Source organism: Mirounga leonina, unplaced genomic scaffold (assembly GCF_011800145.1).
Source record: "Mirounga leonina isolate KUSES-001 unplaced genomic scaffold, KU_Mleo_1.0 Mir_204, whole genome shotgun sequence".
Lineage (NCBI taxonomy): Eukaryota > Metazoa > Chordata > Mammalia > Carnivora > Phocidae > Mirounga > Mirounga leonina.
In genome coordinates, this window is record NW_023270513.1 from 5,894,250 (window position 1) to 5,908,598 (window position 14,349).

At 41.0% G+C, this 14,349-nt stretch overlaps 1 protein-coding gene across 3 annotated transcripts in view; it reads left to right on the forward strand.

The window, feature by feature from the left end:
- Window positions 1-1,913: 1,913 nt before the first annotated feature.
- Window positions 1,914-14,349, forward strand: part of UPRT (uracil phosphoribosyltransferase homolog) — a 28,714-nt gene continuing 16,278 nt past the window's right edge. For all 3 annotated transcript variants that reach the window (XM_035028777.1, XM_035028778.1, XM_035028779.1), the window contains exon 1: window positions 1,914-2,411. In XM_035028777.1, the coding sequence (XP_034884668.1) occupies window positions 2,041-2,411 (371 nt within the window). In that variant the 5' untranslated portion in view covers window positions 1,914-2,040. The remainder of the gene's footprint in view (window positions 2,412-14,349) is intronic.

Below are 14,349 nucleotides of genomic sequence, written 5' to 3' on the forward strand. Positions count from 1 at the left end.
CTAGTATTTGTTAACTGAATGATTTCATGGTTCTGTCAGTATGTGTGGAGAAGGCTGCACTTGAAGTCAAAACACTGGGGTTTCTGTCTTGGCTCTGCTTTTTTTGGATGTGTGACCTTGGACAAGTCACTTTAGGAAAAAGAATCACACAGATAAGTTCTCTAAAGGGTGCTTAGTAAACCTCAAAGCTTTTTTTGAAAACTAAATGAGAGAATGTGTAGAAGCGTTTTGTAAATTATGAACACCAAATTTTAGGTGTTATTATGAATACTCATTAGTGAATTGTGCTTTAATAGCATCTTAAATAACTAGATACATAGATTTTCTAATGATTATTGGTTAATATAGGTAAGTGTACGTATGGGTATTTCCTATGAGTGAAAATACAAGACACACTAGCAATTGTACTGTCCTAACTCATATTCTGTGGCATTGAGAACAAAGCCATTTGCCTGATGAGAAACTAGACAAAAATGACTACAGTACAGTTTTAGTCGTGTAATATCTCAAGATACCATTTTAAAGTCATGACTTCATTTAAATTACTGATAAAGAAACAATACTGTACTACAGTGTTTTCCTGTAGAGCATCCATTGGCAAAGTAGCCAGATTTGTCTTTTAAACCCAGAGACCCTTTGAACTACATTCAGTGCTAGGTGGAAAAATGCACAAGCTTTCAAAAGTGACTGGGATTAAAATTCTAGGCTGCAATTCTTATCAACCAATCAAATTTAAACTCTCTATAATTACAGATAATAGTGTGCTGACCTAGAGGGTTAGGAACAAAGCAGAGAAAATGGGAGTGAAACAAAGGGATACAAATACCATGAATACCAATACCAAAACAACAAACAAACAAAAAATTGAAAACAGAGAGCCAGATCAAGGCTCAAGGCCCGCCAGAGGCCGGGATATTCCTCTTATCTGTTACTCATGTTACTTTGAATCTCTCATGTGTTGCTTATGTGCCTCTGTGGAAAAGAAAATTTTAAGAATTGGGTTTTTTGGAAGGCAAAATAGAATTATAGAATGTCAAAATTGGAAGAACATTTAGGAGTCAAATAGTTAATGCATCTCACTGATAGATGGGGAAAGGCAAGTCCAGAGAGGGAAAGGGACTTGTTAAATGCCGCTCAACATTTTTTTCAGCAGAACTAGCAGGTTTCTGATGTTCACGCTATAGCTCAAAGGTAGGCCATGAGAACCTGCATTTTAACAAGATCTCCGGTTGTTCTAACACCACACTGGTGTTGAAAAGTACTGCTGCCTTGACATTCTTTCTCAAAAGAATCAAAAAAGTTGTTTTTCCAAGTCCTTAAAATAAACAAAGTGGTCGTGGATCTGAAATGCTGTCAGAATCCCCATGGCAACCGTTCAGTGTAGGTCCCAGCGAATAAAGAAGATAAGGAAAACACTAGTGGTCAAGCACACTCGGGAAGCTGCAGTTTATGGAACGGTCTAGTAGAGGGCGGGCTCTTCGGCAGTCTGCCAGGCAGTTTTTACTTCCCTTTTGGTGACACAGACAAGCTAACTGAAGATGCAGTTATCGAAGTATAATCTCTCGGCCAAGACACAAAGTCTAAAACCAATGGGCCTTATATATGTAATCATTTTATCACTCTCCACCGCTAGATTTTTCTGGCTCTACCACACACTCAAAGTTTTGCATGCAGATCCCCTTAGGGCTCCCGGAAGACCCTGCCACCCACCAACCCTGGCCTCACCCGTCCGCCAGGCCAACGTGTGGGAACCCAGGCAGCCGGGGCACTCCAAGGGTTACAAGCAGTTCGCTGGAGAGTGACAGGGAGAGAAGCCAATAGTGTCGAGGCAGGCCGTACGTCCGGTGTGGGCGGGGCAGGGACGCCGCGCGCCGAGGGGAACCTACGGAGGCCCGGGGGTGAGAGGGGCAACCCCGGGTAAGAGTTTGGAAGCGTCCGGGGCGAACAGGAGAGCTGATGGGCATCGGCCCCTTCTCCCTGCCCTCCTGCAGCCTTCGGGGTCGGTAGCCGCAGGGACAGCCCGGGGCCTGGTGTACGGCCATGGACTTACGGTGTTCGGACTCCGTGCCTTGTCACAACCAGAAAGCAAACTCTGTCTCTACCCCAAGCTCCGAGCCGCTGCGACCTGGCGACCTGATCTCAGACCAGGCCGAGGGCAACAGCGCCTCCAAGGCCAAGCCGACTCTCCTCGCAGGGCATGCTCTTTCCAGCGTACCGGCTGAGCTGGGTCCTCCGGCGTGCGGCGCGGCCAGCCTCAACTCCGAGAGCAGCGGTGGCGGTGGCAACTGTGACGCACCAACCAGCGAATCCCTCCTAGACGACGGCGAAGTCTCCGAGCAGATCGGGGCGCAGCTTAAACTGCTGCCTATGAATGATCAGATCCGGGAGCTGCAGACCATCATCCGGGACAAGTGAGCCGCGATCAGAAGGGGAAGGGGACGTGGAGGGTGTCTCAAGGCGGGGGAGGAGGGGACAGGGACTGGAAGTAAAAGGGCTCAGGGGTAACGTTTTGGACGCTGGGAAACTAGTTTGTGCCGATGGGGCAGGGCAGGGTGTCACGTGACTCAGGCCGCCAACCCTGTCTTTCCTAGTCCCTGCGTTTCACATCGCCGGGTAAAAGGAGGAATATTTTTAAGTAGCCCCCGGCTCCCTCTTTGTCTCCTCTGAGCGAATCCTAATCCTCAGCCAGTCCTGGCTGTAAACGCGCCCACGCTATCTGTCCAGTGCTGGTCTGTCACCCAGAAATGGTTGCTGCCGAGGTTATGCCCTACCACCAATCACCTCGGGCTCACAAATAGAAATAAAGCAATTTCAAGGGAATTCTGTTGTGCTCAGCAAGTTCTCTGGCCTTTTAGTGTTTGCTACTGCAAATATGTCATTTTGCCTAAGGGCTTTTAGTGTTGGAGTTTGGGTTTTGTTGGTCACGTGGAAGCTTATCATTCAACTCTTATCAGGATTCATTTTTGTAAAGTTACAGAACCTCAAATGTTTCCTGTAGAGTTAATGGCACAAAGGGAACCTAAAGGAATCTTTGGCGCCCCCTCCTAATCCCACAAACAGCCAAGTAAAATCCCACAAATAGCCCAAGAAGTAATGTTAAAAATCTGTCTTGAGGAGATCTCAAAACTCATGTTGTAGATGGGGTTTTTCAAGGGAGATATGTACTATGATGAACCACAGCTGGTTTCCATATTGGCAGCACCTTAAATGAGTAGCTACTGCATGTCAAAGCACTCCTTTTTCAGTGGGTGCCTTAATCTTTTAAAATGGCTGCTGGGTCAAGATGTCATTCTCTAAATCATACTGTAGTAACTTTTTCTTCATACTATTGTTAATAGGCTCCCTATTTGTTTCCTGGCCTTCAGTTTTTCTGCCGTCCGCATACTCCCACATATTCCTGAACAATCTTAATATAGAGCTTTGATTACCCTACTCAGCAGCCTTCCTTGGCTTCTTAGAGCCTATCAATTAAAGTCCAGGGTCCTGACCTTGACATTAAGGCCTCTCTTCATGGTTCCTAGGAACTATTCCGAAACATCCCTGATTCTGCTCTCCTCTGAAATTCTCTTTACTCCTTCCTTTACTCCTTCTCTTCGTTTTCATATCCTACCTATTCAAGATCAAACCCAGCATTCCTCTGTCAAGAAGCTTTCCTTTAATCATTCTTCCTTGCTGATCTTCCCTGGCTTTTTAAATACAAGATTCACCTTCTGTTTTGTATGTTGTTGTGTATCAGTCTTGTCTCACCTATTAGATGTAATGAATCACTATTGAAAACTACTGTAGTCATGTGATCTAATAGGTGGAAATGGTGATCTTAAAAAGTAGGAGGTATAGGTTTGGTAGTTGCGGTAGGGGAAGCTGAAATAAAACTCATCTGGAGAACAAAGAAAATAGGATGGTGAGTCTTGTTCCTGTAGATCAGGAGTTACTGACTTTGACTCTTAGACACCACCGCACCTGTGGATGGGTTTCAGGGCCTTGGTGAACTATCAGCAATGATTTGGGAAATATTCTTCATTATGTGTATTTTAGTGATTGTTTTTAAATAGCATCTTTATTGAGATATAATTTGCATGCCATATAATACACCATTTAAAGTGCACAATTGAGTGGTTTTTAAGTATGTTCATGGCTGTGCACCCATCACCACAATCGATTTTAGAACATCTTCATCACCTCAGCAAGAAAGCCCGTACACATGAGCAGTCACTCCCCATTGCCCCTCAACCCACCCAGCCACTAATCTCGACAACTGCTGATATACTTTCTGTCTCTGTTCAAAGTTGCCTAGTCTGGACATTTCATATAAATGGAGTCATATTAACATATGGTCTTTTGTGTGACTAGTTTCATTTAGCATAATGTTTTCAAGTGTCATCCACATTGTATCAGTACACCATTCCTTTTTTAGCTGAGTGATATTCCACTGTGTTGATGATATACCACATTTTGTTTATCTGTCTCAGATGATGGATGTTTGGGTGGTTTCCTCTCTTTGGCTATTATGAATAATGCTACTATGAACATTTGCATATGTGCCTTTTTTTAATGGGGTAAGGATTCGTTAGCTTTCATTACATTTCACAAAGGGGTCTTCATGACAATGTAAGGGTAAACTGTTGCTGTAGGATTTGGAGAGGGCATGGAGTTCAGCATTCATGTATGACAGCATCAATACTTGATTTTACTGCATTGTTCAGAAAATCCTGGGTTGTATAGTAAACCTGAGTGTAAGTGAAATCTTTTTTTTTTTTTTTTTCTTTTGTGAGTTTGGAAAGAGACAGCAGGATCCAGAGTGATCTTAGGCAAGATGTTTAGCATCTCTGTGCTTCAGCTTTATCATTTGTTAAATGAGGATGTGGTAATATCTCATGGAACTCCTGGGATGCTGAAACAAGATACTGTCTGAACATTTGTTACAAACTGTGAAGAGCTGTGCCAGCCGTTGTGTTTTCATTTGTGCATGGTTCTAATTGCATTCATAAGGGCGAGGAGACAGTAAAAGGAGTTTACCTATACATAGAACTCACATTCTTTTTTTTTTTAACTTTAAAAGATTTTATTTATTTATTAGAGAGAGAGAGAGAGAGAGCACAAGCAGGGGGAGTGGCGGGCAGAGGAAGAGGGAGAAGCAGGCTCCCCACTGAGCAGGGAGCCCGATGCGGGGCTGGATCCCAGGACCCTGGGATCATGACCTGAGCCGAAGGCAGATGCTTAACTGACTGAGCCATCCAGGCGCTCCTACACGTGAATTTTCTAACTGGCTTTTAGGCCAGGAAGGAGGAGTCACCTCTTTAAACTATGCATACCCTTGTTAATAATGTTTATGGGGCATATCCTAGTAACGTCTCACCAACTAGTCTATACTCCAGGGAGGCACAAAGAAAATCTGGCCTGGCACAGTACCAGACACATAAGGGAATTAATATTCAATCATTATAAAAAAAATAACCTTCTGAATGACTGAAGCCTGGGTTCTAAGAGAAAATGATAGTTTCTCTTCTTTTTCTACCTGATTTTGAACACTTAGATTAAACTCTGCTTTGAGGTGCAAGTAAATATTGACACTATTTTAACAGCTTTTTAAGAAGGTGCTAGAGATTGTGGCCTTGCTGATTGTATCTGGCAGGTAGTAAAAGCAATATATATATATTTTTAGTTTTTCACATCAGATTAGTTTTCCTCCAAGTACTTCACTGGGGGGAGGGTGACGGAAGGAGGCAGAAAATCATTTACAAAACATCTGCATACCATGGCAAACCTTGGAATTATTCTTTATTGTAGTGATCACATTATACAAAATAGCTCTGGAAATAGAGTTTATGTTTTCAGAGCTTTAACTAACCATTAACTCTAAATAAAACATTCCTTTGGTTTAAACCTGCTGGAAAAGCTTTTATGTCCCACTTCGCTTTTACCTGTTGCTTAAAAAAATCAAAATCAAAAACAAACAAAACCATAATAGAACTGAATTTGAGTCTATTTAGTTTTTTTCTTAGGTTACCAGGTAAAATACAGGACACCCAGTTAAATTTGAATTCAGATAAACAATGAACTTTTTTTCGTGTATCCTAAACATTGAATGGGACATACTTCTGAAATACAAATTTAAGTGGGTGTCCTGTATTTTTATTTGCTATATCTGGCAACCCTATGTTAACCCTAACTTCTCCCACCCCAAATGTTGAAAATAATCCTTGTTTTTAATTAATTAATTTTAAAAAAATGTTATTTAATTTCTAGTTAATTAAAATATAGTGTAATATTGGTTTCAGGGGTAGAATTTAGTGATTCATCACTTACATATAAAACGCAGTGCTTATCATAACAAGTGTCCTCCTTAATACCCACCACCCATCTAGCCCATCCCCCACCCACCTCTTCCATTAACCCTCAGTTTGTTCTCTATCCTTAAGTCTCTTAGGGTTTGTTTCACTCTCTCTTTTTTTCTTTTTTCTCCTTCACATATGTTCATCTTTTTTGCTTCTTAAATTCCACGTATGAGTGAAATCATACGGTATTTGTCTTTCTCTGACTTATTTTGCTTAGCATAAAACACTCTAGCACCATCCACCTTGTTGCAAATGGCAAAAATTCATTCTTTTTATGACTGAGTAATATTCCATTGTATGTATATACCACTTCTTTATCCATTCATCGGTCGTTGGGCATTTGGGCTCTTCCCATAGTTTGGCTGTTGTGGATAGTGCTGCAATAAACATCCAGGTGCATGTACCCCTTCAAATCTATACTTTTGAATCCTTTGGGGGAAATACCTAGGAGTGCAATTGCTGGGCCCTAGGGTAGCTCTATTTTTAACTTTCTGAGGAACCTCCATACTGTTTTCCAGAGTGACTGCACCAGCTTGCATTCCCACCAACAGTGTAGGAGGGTTCCCCTTTCTCCACATCCTTGCCAGGATGCAAAGTTGTTGACTTTAGCCATTCTGACAGGTGTGGGGTGGTATCTCATTGTGCTTCTGATTTGTATTTCCCTGATGTTGAGTGATGTTGAGCATCTTTTCATGTGTCTGCTGGCCATCTGGATGTCTTCTTTGGAGAAATGCCTATTCATGTCTTCTGCCCATTTTTTAACTGGATTATTTGTGTTTTGAGTGCTGAGTTTTGTAAGTTCTTTATAGATTTTGGGTACTAACCCTTTATCAGATATGTCATTTGAAAATATATTTTCTTCCTCCAAAGGCTCCCTTTTTTTTTTTGTTGATTGTTTCCTATGCTGTGCAGAATCTTTATATCTTTATGAAGTCCCAATAGTTCATTTTTCCTTTTGTTTCCCTTGCCTCAGGAGATGGATCTAGTAAGAAGTTACTACTGCCGATGTCACAGTAGTTAACTGCCAGTGTTCTCCTCTAGGATTTTAATAGTTTAATAGATTTTAATAGTTTCCTTTCTCACATTCAGGTTTTCTGCATTTTGAATTTATTTTGTGTTTGGTGTAAGAAAGAGTTCCAGCTTCATTCTTCTGCATGTTGCTGTCCAGTTTTCCCAAAACCATTTGTTGAAGGGACTGTCTTTTTTTCCATTGGATTTCCTGTTTTATCAAAGATTAGTTGATCACATAGCTGTGGGTCCATTTCGGGGCTCTCTGTTCTGTTCCATTGATCTATGTGTCTGTTTTTGTGCCAGTACCATGCTGTCTTGATAATGACATCTTTGTAATAGAGCTTGACGTCCGGAATCATGATGCCTCCAGGTTTGCTTTTCTTCAAAATTGCTTTGGCTATTCAGGGTCTTTTGTAGTTCCATACAAATTATAGGATTGTTTGTTCTAGCTCTATGAAAAATGCTGGTGGTATTTTGATAGGGATTGCATTAAATGTGTAGGTTGCTTTGGGTACTATAGACATGTTAATAATGTTTGTTCTTCCAATCCATGGCATTGGAATTTTTTCCCATTTCTTTGTGTCTTCCATTTCTTTCTTAAGTTTCTATAGTTTTCAGAGTATAGATCTTTTATCTCGTTGGTTAGGTTTATTCCTAGGTATCTTATGGTTTTGGGTGCATTTGTAAACGGGATGGATTCCTTGATTTCTTTTTCTGCTGCTCCATTATTGGTGTGTGCAACAGATTTCTATACACTAATTTTATATCTTGCAACTTTGCTGAATTAATTAATTAATTAATTCATTACTTACCTAGAAAACGCAGTGCTAATCATAACAAGTGTCCTTCTTAATACCCACCACCCATCTAGCCCATCCCCCACCCACCTCTTCCATTAACCCTCAGTTTGTTCTCTGTCCTTAAGAGTCTCTTATGGTTTGTTTCACTCTCTCTTTTTGCTTTTTTTTCCCTTCATATATGTTCATCTTTTTTGCTTCTTAAATTCCACATTTGACAATGGATCGTGGATCACCACATCAAAAACTAATGAGGTATTGTATGGTGACATAACATAATAAAATTTAAAAATTAAAAAAAAATAATAAATTCTCATTTTTCAGGTAGTCCCTTTAAAAAAAAATTCCACATTGGGCGCCTGGGTGGCTCAGTTGGTTAAGCGACTGCCTTTGGCTCAGGTCATGATCCTGGAGTCCCTGGATCGAGTCCCGCATCGGGCTCCCTGCTCAGCAAGGAGCCTGCTTCTCCCTCTGACCCTCCCCCCTCTCATGTGCTCTCTCTCTCTCTCTTTCTCTCTGTCTCAAATAAATAATAAAATAAAATCTTTAAAAAAAAAATTCCACATTTGAGTGAAATCATATGGTATTTGTCTTTCTCCAACTTATTAAAAATGTAGCACTTTTGTGGTGGAATCTTTCGGTTTTCTATATAGAGTATCATGTTGTGTACAAGTAGTGACAGTTTGACTTCTTTGCCAATTTGTGAGCCTTTTATTTTTTTGTATGTTGTCTGATTGCTGATCCTAAGACTTCCAGTAGTGTGTTAAATAGTAGTGGTGAGTGTGGACATCCCTGTCTTGTTCCTGATCATAGAGGAAAGGCTCTCAGTGTTTCCCCATTGAGTAGGATATTAGTTGTGGATCTTTCATATATGACCTTTATGATGTTGAGGTATGTTCCCTCTATTCCTCCTTGTTGGGGGTTTTTTATCAAGAATGGATACTGTATTTTGTCAAATGCTTTTTCTGCATCGATTGAGAGGATCATATGGTTCTTATCCTTTCTTTTATTAATGTGGTGTATCACATAGATTGATTTGTGAATATTGAACTGCCCCTGCAGCCGGGAATAATCCCAGTTGATCGTGGTGAATAATTCTTCTAATGTATTGTTGAATATGATTTGCTAGTATTTTGTTGAGAATTTTTACATCCATGTTCATCAGGGATATGGGCCTGTAATTCCTTTTAGTGGGGTCATTGTCTGGTTTTGTAATCAAGGTAATGTTGGCTTCATAGAACGAGTTTGGAAGTTTTCTTCCATTTCTGTTTTTTGGAACAGTTTGAGAAGAATAGATATTAAACTCTTCTTTAAATATCTGGTAGAATTCGGGCGCCTGGGTGGCTCAGTTGGTTAAGCAACTGCCTTTGGCTCAGGTCATGATCCTGGAGTCCCAGGATCGAGTCCCACATTGGGCTCCCTGCTCGGTGGGGGGTCTGCTTCTCCTTCTGACCCTCTTCCCTCTCGTGCTCTCTGTCTCTCATTCTCTCTCTCTCAAATAAATAAATAAAATCTTAAAAAAAAAAAATATCTGGTAGAATTCCCCTAGAAAGCCATCTGGCCCTGGACTTTTGTTTGTTAGGAGATTTTTGATTACTGATTCGATTTCTTTACTGGTTATGGGTCTGTTCAAATTTTCTATTTCTTCCTATTTCAGTTTTGGTCATTTGTATGTTTCTAGGAATTTGTCCATTTCTTTCAGATTGCCCAGTTTGTTGGCATATAACTTTTCATAATGTTCTCTTATAATTGTTTCTATTTCTGTGGTGTTTGTTGTGATCTCTCCTCTTTCATTCATTATTTTATTTATTTGGGTTCTTTCTCTTTTCTTTTTGGTAAGTCTGGCTAGGGGTTTATCAGTTTTTTTCTTCCAAATATGCAGCTCTTAGTTTCATTGATCTTTTCTAGTTTTTTTGGTTTTTATGTTATTTATTTCTGCTCTAATCTTTATTATTTCCCTTCTTCTGCTAGCTTTAGGCTTTATTTGCTGTTCCTTTTCTAGCTCCTTTAGGTGTATGGTTAGGCTGTGTATTTGAGACTTTTCTTCCTTCTGGATGTAGGCCTGTATTGCTATATACTTCCCTCTTAGGACCACCTTTGCTACCTCCCAAAGGTTTTGAACTGTTGTATTTTCATTTTCATTTGCTTCCATGTATCATTTTTTTTTCATCTTTAATTTCCTGGTTAACCCATTCATTCTTTAGTTGGATGTTCTTTAAAACCTCCAGTATTTGTGGTCTTTCCAGATTTTTTCTTGTGGTTGACCTCAAGTTTCAAAGCATTGTGGTCTGAAAATACGCATGGTATGAACTCAGTCTTTTTGTACCCGTTGAGGGCTGACTGATTTGTGACCTTGTATGTGATCTATTCTGGAGAATGTTCCACGTGCACTTGAAAAGAATGTGTATTCTGCTCTTTAGGATAAAATGTTCTGAATATATCTGGTCCAGTGTGTCATTGAAAGCCATTGTTTCCTTCTTGATTTTCTGTTCAGATGGTCTGTGCATTGCTGTAAGTGTGGTGTTAAAGTCCCCTACTATTATTGTATTATTATCAATGAGTTTCTTTATGTATGTTATTAATTGATTTATATATTTGGGTGCTCCCAAGTTGGGGGCATAAATATTTACAGTTGTTACATCTTCTTGATGGATAGACCCCTTAATTATGATATAGTGCCCTTCATCTCTTGTTACAGTCTTTGGTTTAAAATCTAGTTTGTCTGATGTAAATGTGGCTAAGCTGACTTTCTTTTGATGTCCCTTAGCATGATAGATGGTTCTCCATCCCCTCATTTTCAATCTGCAGGTGTCTTTAGGTCTAAAATGAGTCTCTTGTAACTCTTAATGATAGTAAACAAACTGAGGGTTGATGGAGGGAGGTGGTGGGGAGATGGGCTTGATGGGTGATGGGTATTAAGGAGGGCACTTGTTATGATGAGCACGGGGTGTTGTAAGTGATGAACCTCTGAATTCTACTCCTGCAACCAGTATTGTACTTTATGTTAAATAACTAGAATTTATATAAAAATTTGAAAAAAAAGAAATATATGTCTTAATAATGACAGTAAAAAAATAAAATGAGTCTTGTAAGCAGCATATAGATAGATGGATCTTGTTGTTTTTTTTTTTTATCCATTCTAGTACCCTATGTCTTTTGATTGTAGTATTTAGTCCATTTACTTTCAGAGTGATTATTGATAGATAAGAATTGATGGACTCTGAAAAACAAACTGAGGGTACTAGAGGGAAGGGGGTGGGAGGATGGGTTAGCCTGGTGATGGGTATTAAAGAGGGCACGTACTGAATGGAGCACTGGGTGTTATACACAAACAATGAATCATGGAACACTACATCAAAAACTAATGATGTAATGTGTGGTGATTAACATAACATAAGGATAAAAAAAGAATAAAAAAAAGAATTTAGTGCCATTGTATTAACTGTAAAGTTGGTATTTCTGGTGATGTTCTCTGTTCCTTCCTAGTCTTTGTCACTTTTGGTCTTTTTTTTCCCTACCTAAAGAGGCCCCTTTTATATTTCTTGCAGGGCTGGTTTAGTGGTCATGAACTCCTTTTGTTTTGTCTGTCTGGGAAACTGTCTGTTCTCCTATTCTGAATGACAGCCTTGCTGGATAAAATATTCTTGGCTGCATATTTTTCCCATGCAGCATATTGAACATATCATGGCACTTTCTTCTGGCCAGCCAAGAATTTATGGAGATATCTGTTGGGAACCTGGTCTGTCTTCCCTTATAGGTTAAGGAGTTTTTTTCCCTTACTGCTTTCAGGATTCTTTCCTTGTCTCTGTATTTTGTGAATTTGGCTACGATGTCTTGGTGATCATCAGCTTTTGTTGAATTTAATGGGAGTTCTCTGTGCTTTTTGGATTTCAGTGTCTGTTTATTTCCCCAGATTAGGATAGTTTTCAGCTATAACTTGTTCAAATAAACCTCCTTTTTCTCTCTCTTCTTCTGGGACTCCTATGATAGAAATACTATGCTTCATGGAGTTGCTGAGTTTCCTAAGTCTACATTCATGATCCAATACTTTTCTTTCCCTCTTCTTTTCAGTTTCATTATTTTCCATACTTTTATCTTCTATATCACCGATTTGTTCCTCTGCTTTGTCCATCCTCATTGTCACGGCAACCATTCCGGTTTGCATCTTGGTTGTAGTATTTTTAATTTTGGCCTTACTAGATGTTAGTTCTTTTATCTCTGCAATAAGGGATTCTCTGGTGTCTTCTATGCTTTTCTCAAGCCCAGCTAGTAGCCATAGAATTGTTTATTTGAATTCTGGTTCAGACATCTTACTTGTATCTGTATTGAATAGATCCCTGGCCATGACTTCTTCCTGTCCTTTTTTTGGGGTGAATTCCTCCACCTTGTCATTTACTGTAGGTCACTGTTTTGTGTGTGTGTGGTTGTTAGGAAAGCCTGTTATATTCCTGCTCCTGAGGGTAATGGCTATATTAAGAAGAGGTAAAAAAAAGCTAGATCCTGTTTCCCCTAGAGTTGAAGCTTTGCAGCAGTCTATGATCAGTAGACTTGGTGCATGTGAGGGATTTGTGCTGGTCTTCTGGGGGGAGGGGCCTGATGCACTGATTACTCTGGTAGATTTGCCCCAGTGGAGATGCACCTGCAGGGCGTGGGGAGGGGAAGCTGGAGGGTGCTTTGTGCAAGTGGCTCCAACCTCCACTGGGTGGCGCTGTGTTGCTTACTGAAGTAGGTCTGTGCTGATGGGGCGGGGGGGGGGGGGGGGGGGGGGGGCAGGCAATGGCATAGCTCTGCTCTCTTGTGCCCGGAGCAGAGAGTTCCTGTCCACCACTCTTCAGGAAGCCCTCACAGAAAAGCAAATATTCACCCCTCTTGTGTCCCTGTTGTCTGTCAGATCCCTGCCTCCAAGCTGTCTACCTGCCAAGCGGTACAGAACTCCTGTGTTTTATCTCAGGCACACGGCTGGGTTTCAAAACTCCAAACTCCGATGTTTAGGGACCTGGTGCATGTGGACTCATGCTGATCCTCTGAGGGAGGGTCTCCCCACACTGCAGATGGTGCCCGTTAGCACGATCGCACAGTGGCTGGAGTTTATGGTGAAGTGCAGCAAAAAGCCGGCACCAAGGTTTGCTGCCCTCAGCAGGTGTCTATGTTCCTGTGCTAATAAATGGGGTCTCACATTGGCATCTGCTAGCTTTTTTGCCCCCCGAGAGGCTGTTCCACCGCCCCAAATGCCCTACAAGAAGGGGAACTGTTTCTCCCTGTGCAACCCACGGGATCCTCCGAGCGCACTGGCCACTCCGGGGCCTCTGCCCTCCTTCCCCCCAGGAGCACCGCTCTGCCTGCCAGGCTCCACCCAGCAGTGTTCCGGACTTCTAAACCTTCAGACTTTGGGCTCCAATGCTTGTAAAAACTTGCAATAATCAGCCACTCTAGTTTTCCCAGGGAATGAACACCTCTCTCTCTCTGGGTAAGTCTCTCTCTGGTGCAGTTCCCTGCATGCTGCCTTCTCTCTGTTTCTCTCTCTCTTTCCTCTCTCTGAGATTAAGGCTCCCTCCCCTCCACAGCACCCACAATTCTTTTCTCCCCGTATCACGTCCTACCTCCAGGATGTGGCTTCTTTTCTCTCTAGTTCTCCAGTTTGTTCTCTCACCATTCAGGTTGATCTCTCGGGTGTTTGGAAAGTTTTAGTATTTATCTAGCTGTGATTTAGAGATGAGGCAAGCCTAGGGTCCCCCTACCTCTGTGCCATCTTAACTCCCTCCTTGGGCCTTGTTTCTTAAATGATACCTAAATCAGTGCTACTGGGATTTGATTTCAATTCAGTTGTTTTAAGTTATGGGTCAGAGGTTTTGATGTAAAATTTTTTGAAAAGGGTATGTTCTTGTATGTGTTCACTTTTTTTTTTTTTTACAAGCCATGTTACAATGGCAGCTTCTCCCTCTTCAGAAGGAGCATTTTAATGATGTTTTCTTATTTGTCTACCAGACTCTATTTCATTCTTTGCATTGTATGTTCATGGCAGTCTGATTTTCAGGGAGAGAAATTAAAATACATCTCAAACTGTCACCTTTAGAAAATATTCCCTTATTAGAGCAAAATAAATAATGGCTTTACTCAGGGACGTGGAATCGGAGAGCTTCAGGCTGGGAAGTACCGTGAGGTACTTCACCTCTGTAAACCTCACTATTTTCATCACTTAATGGAAT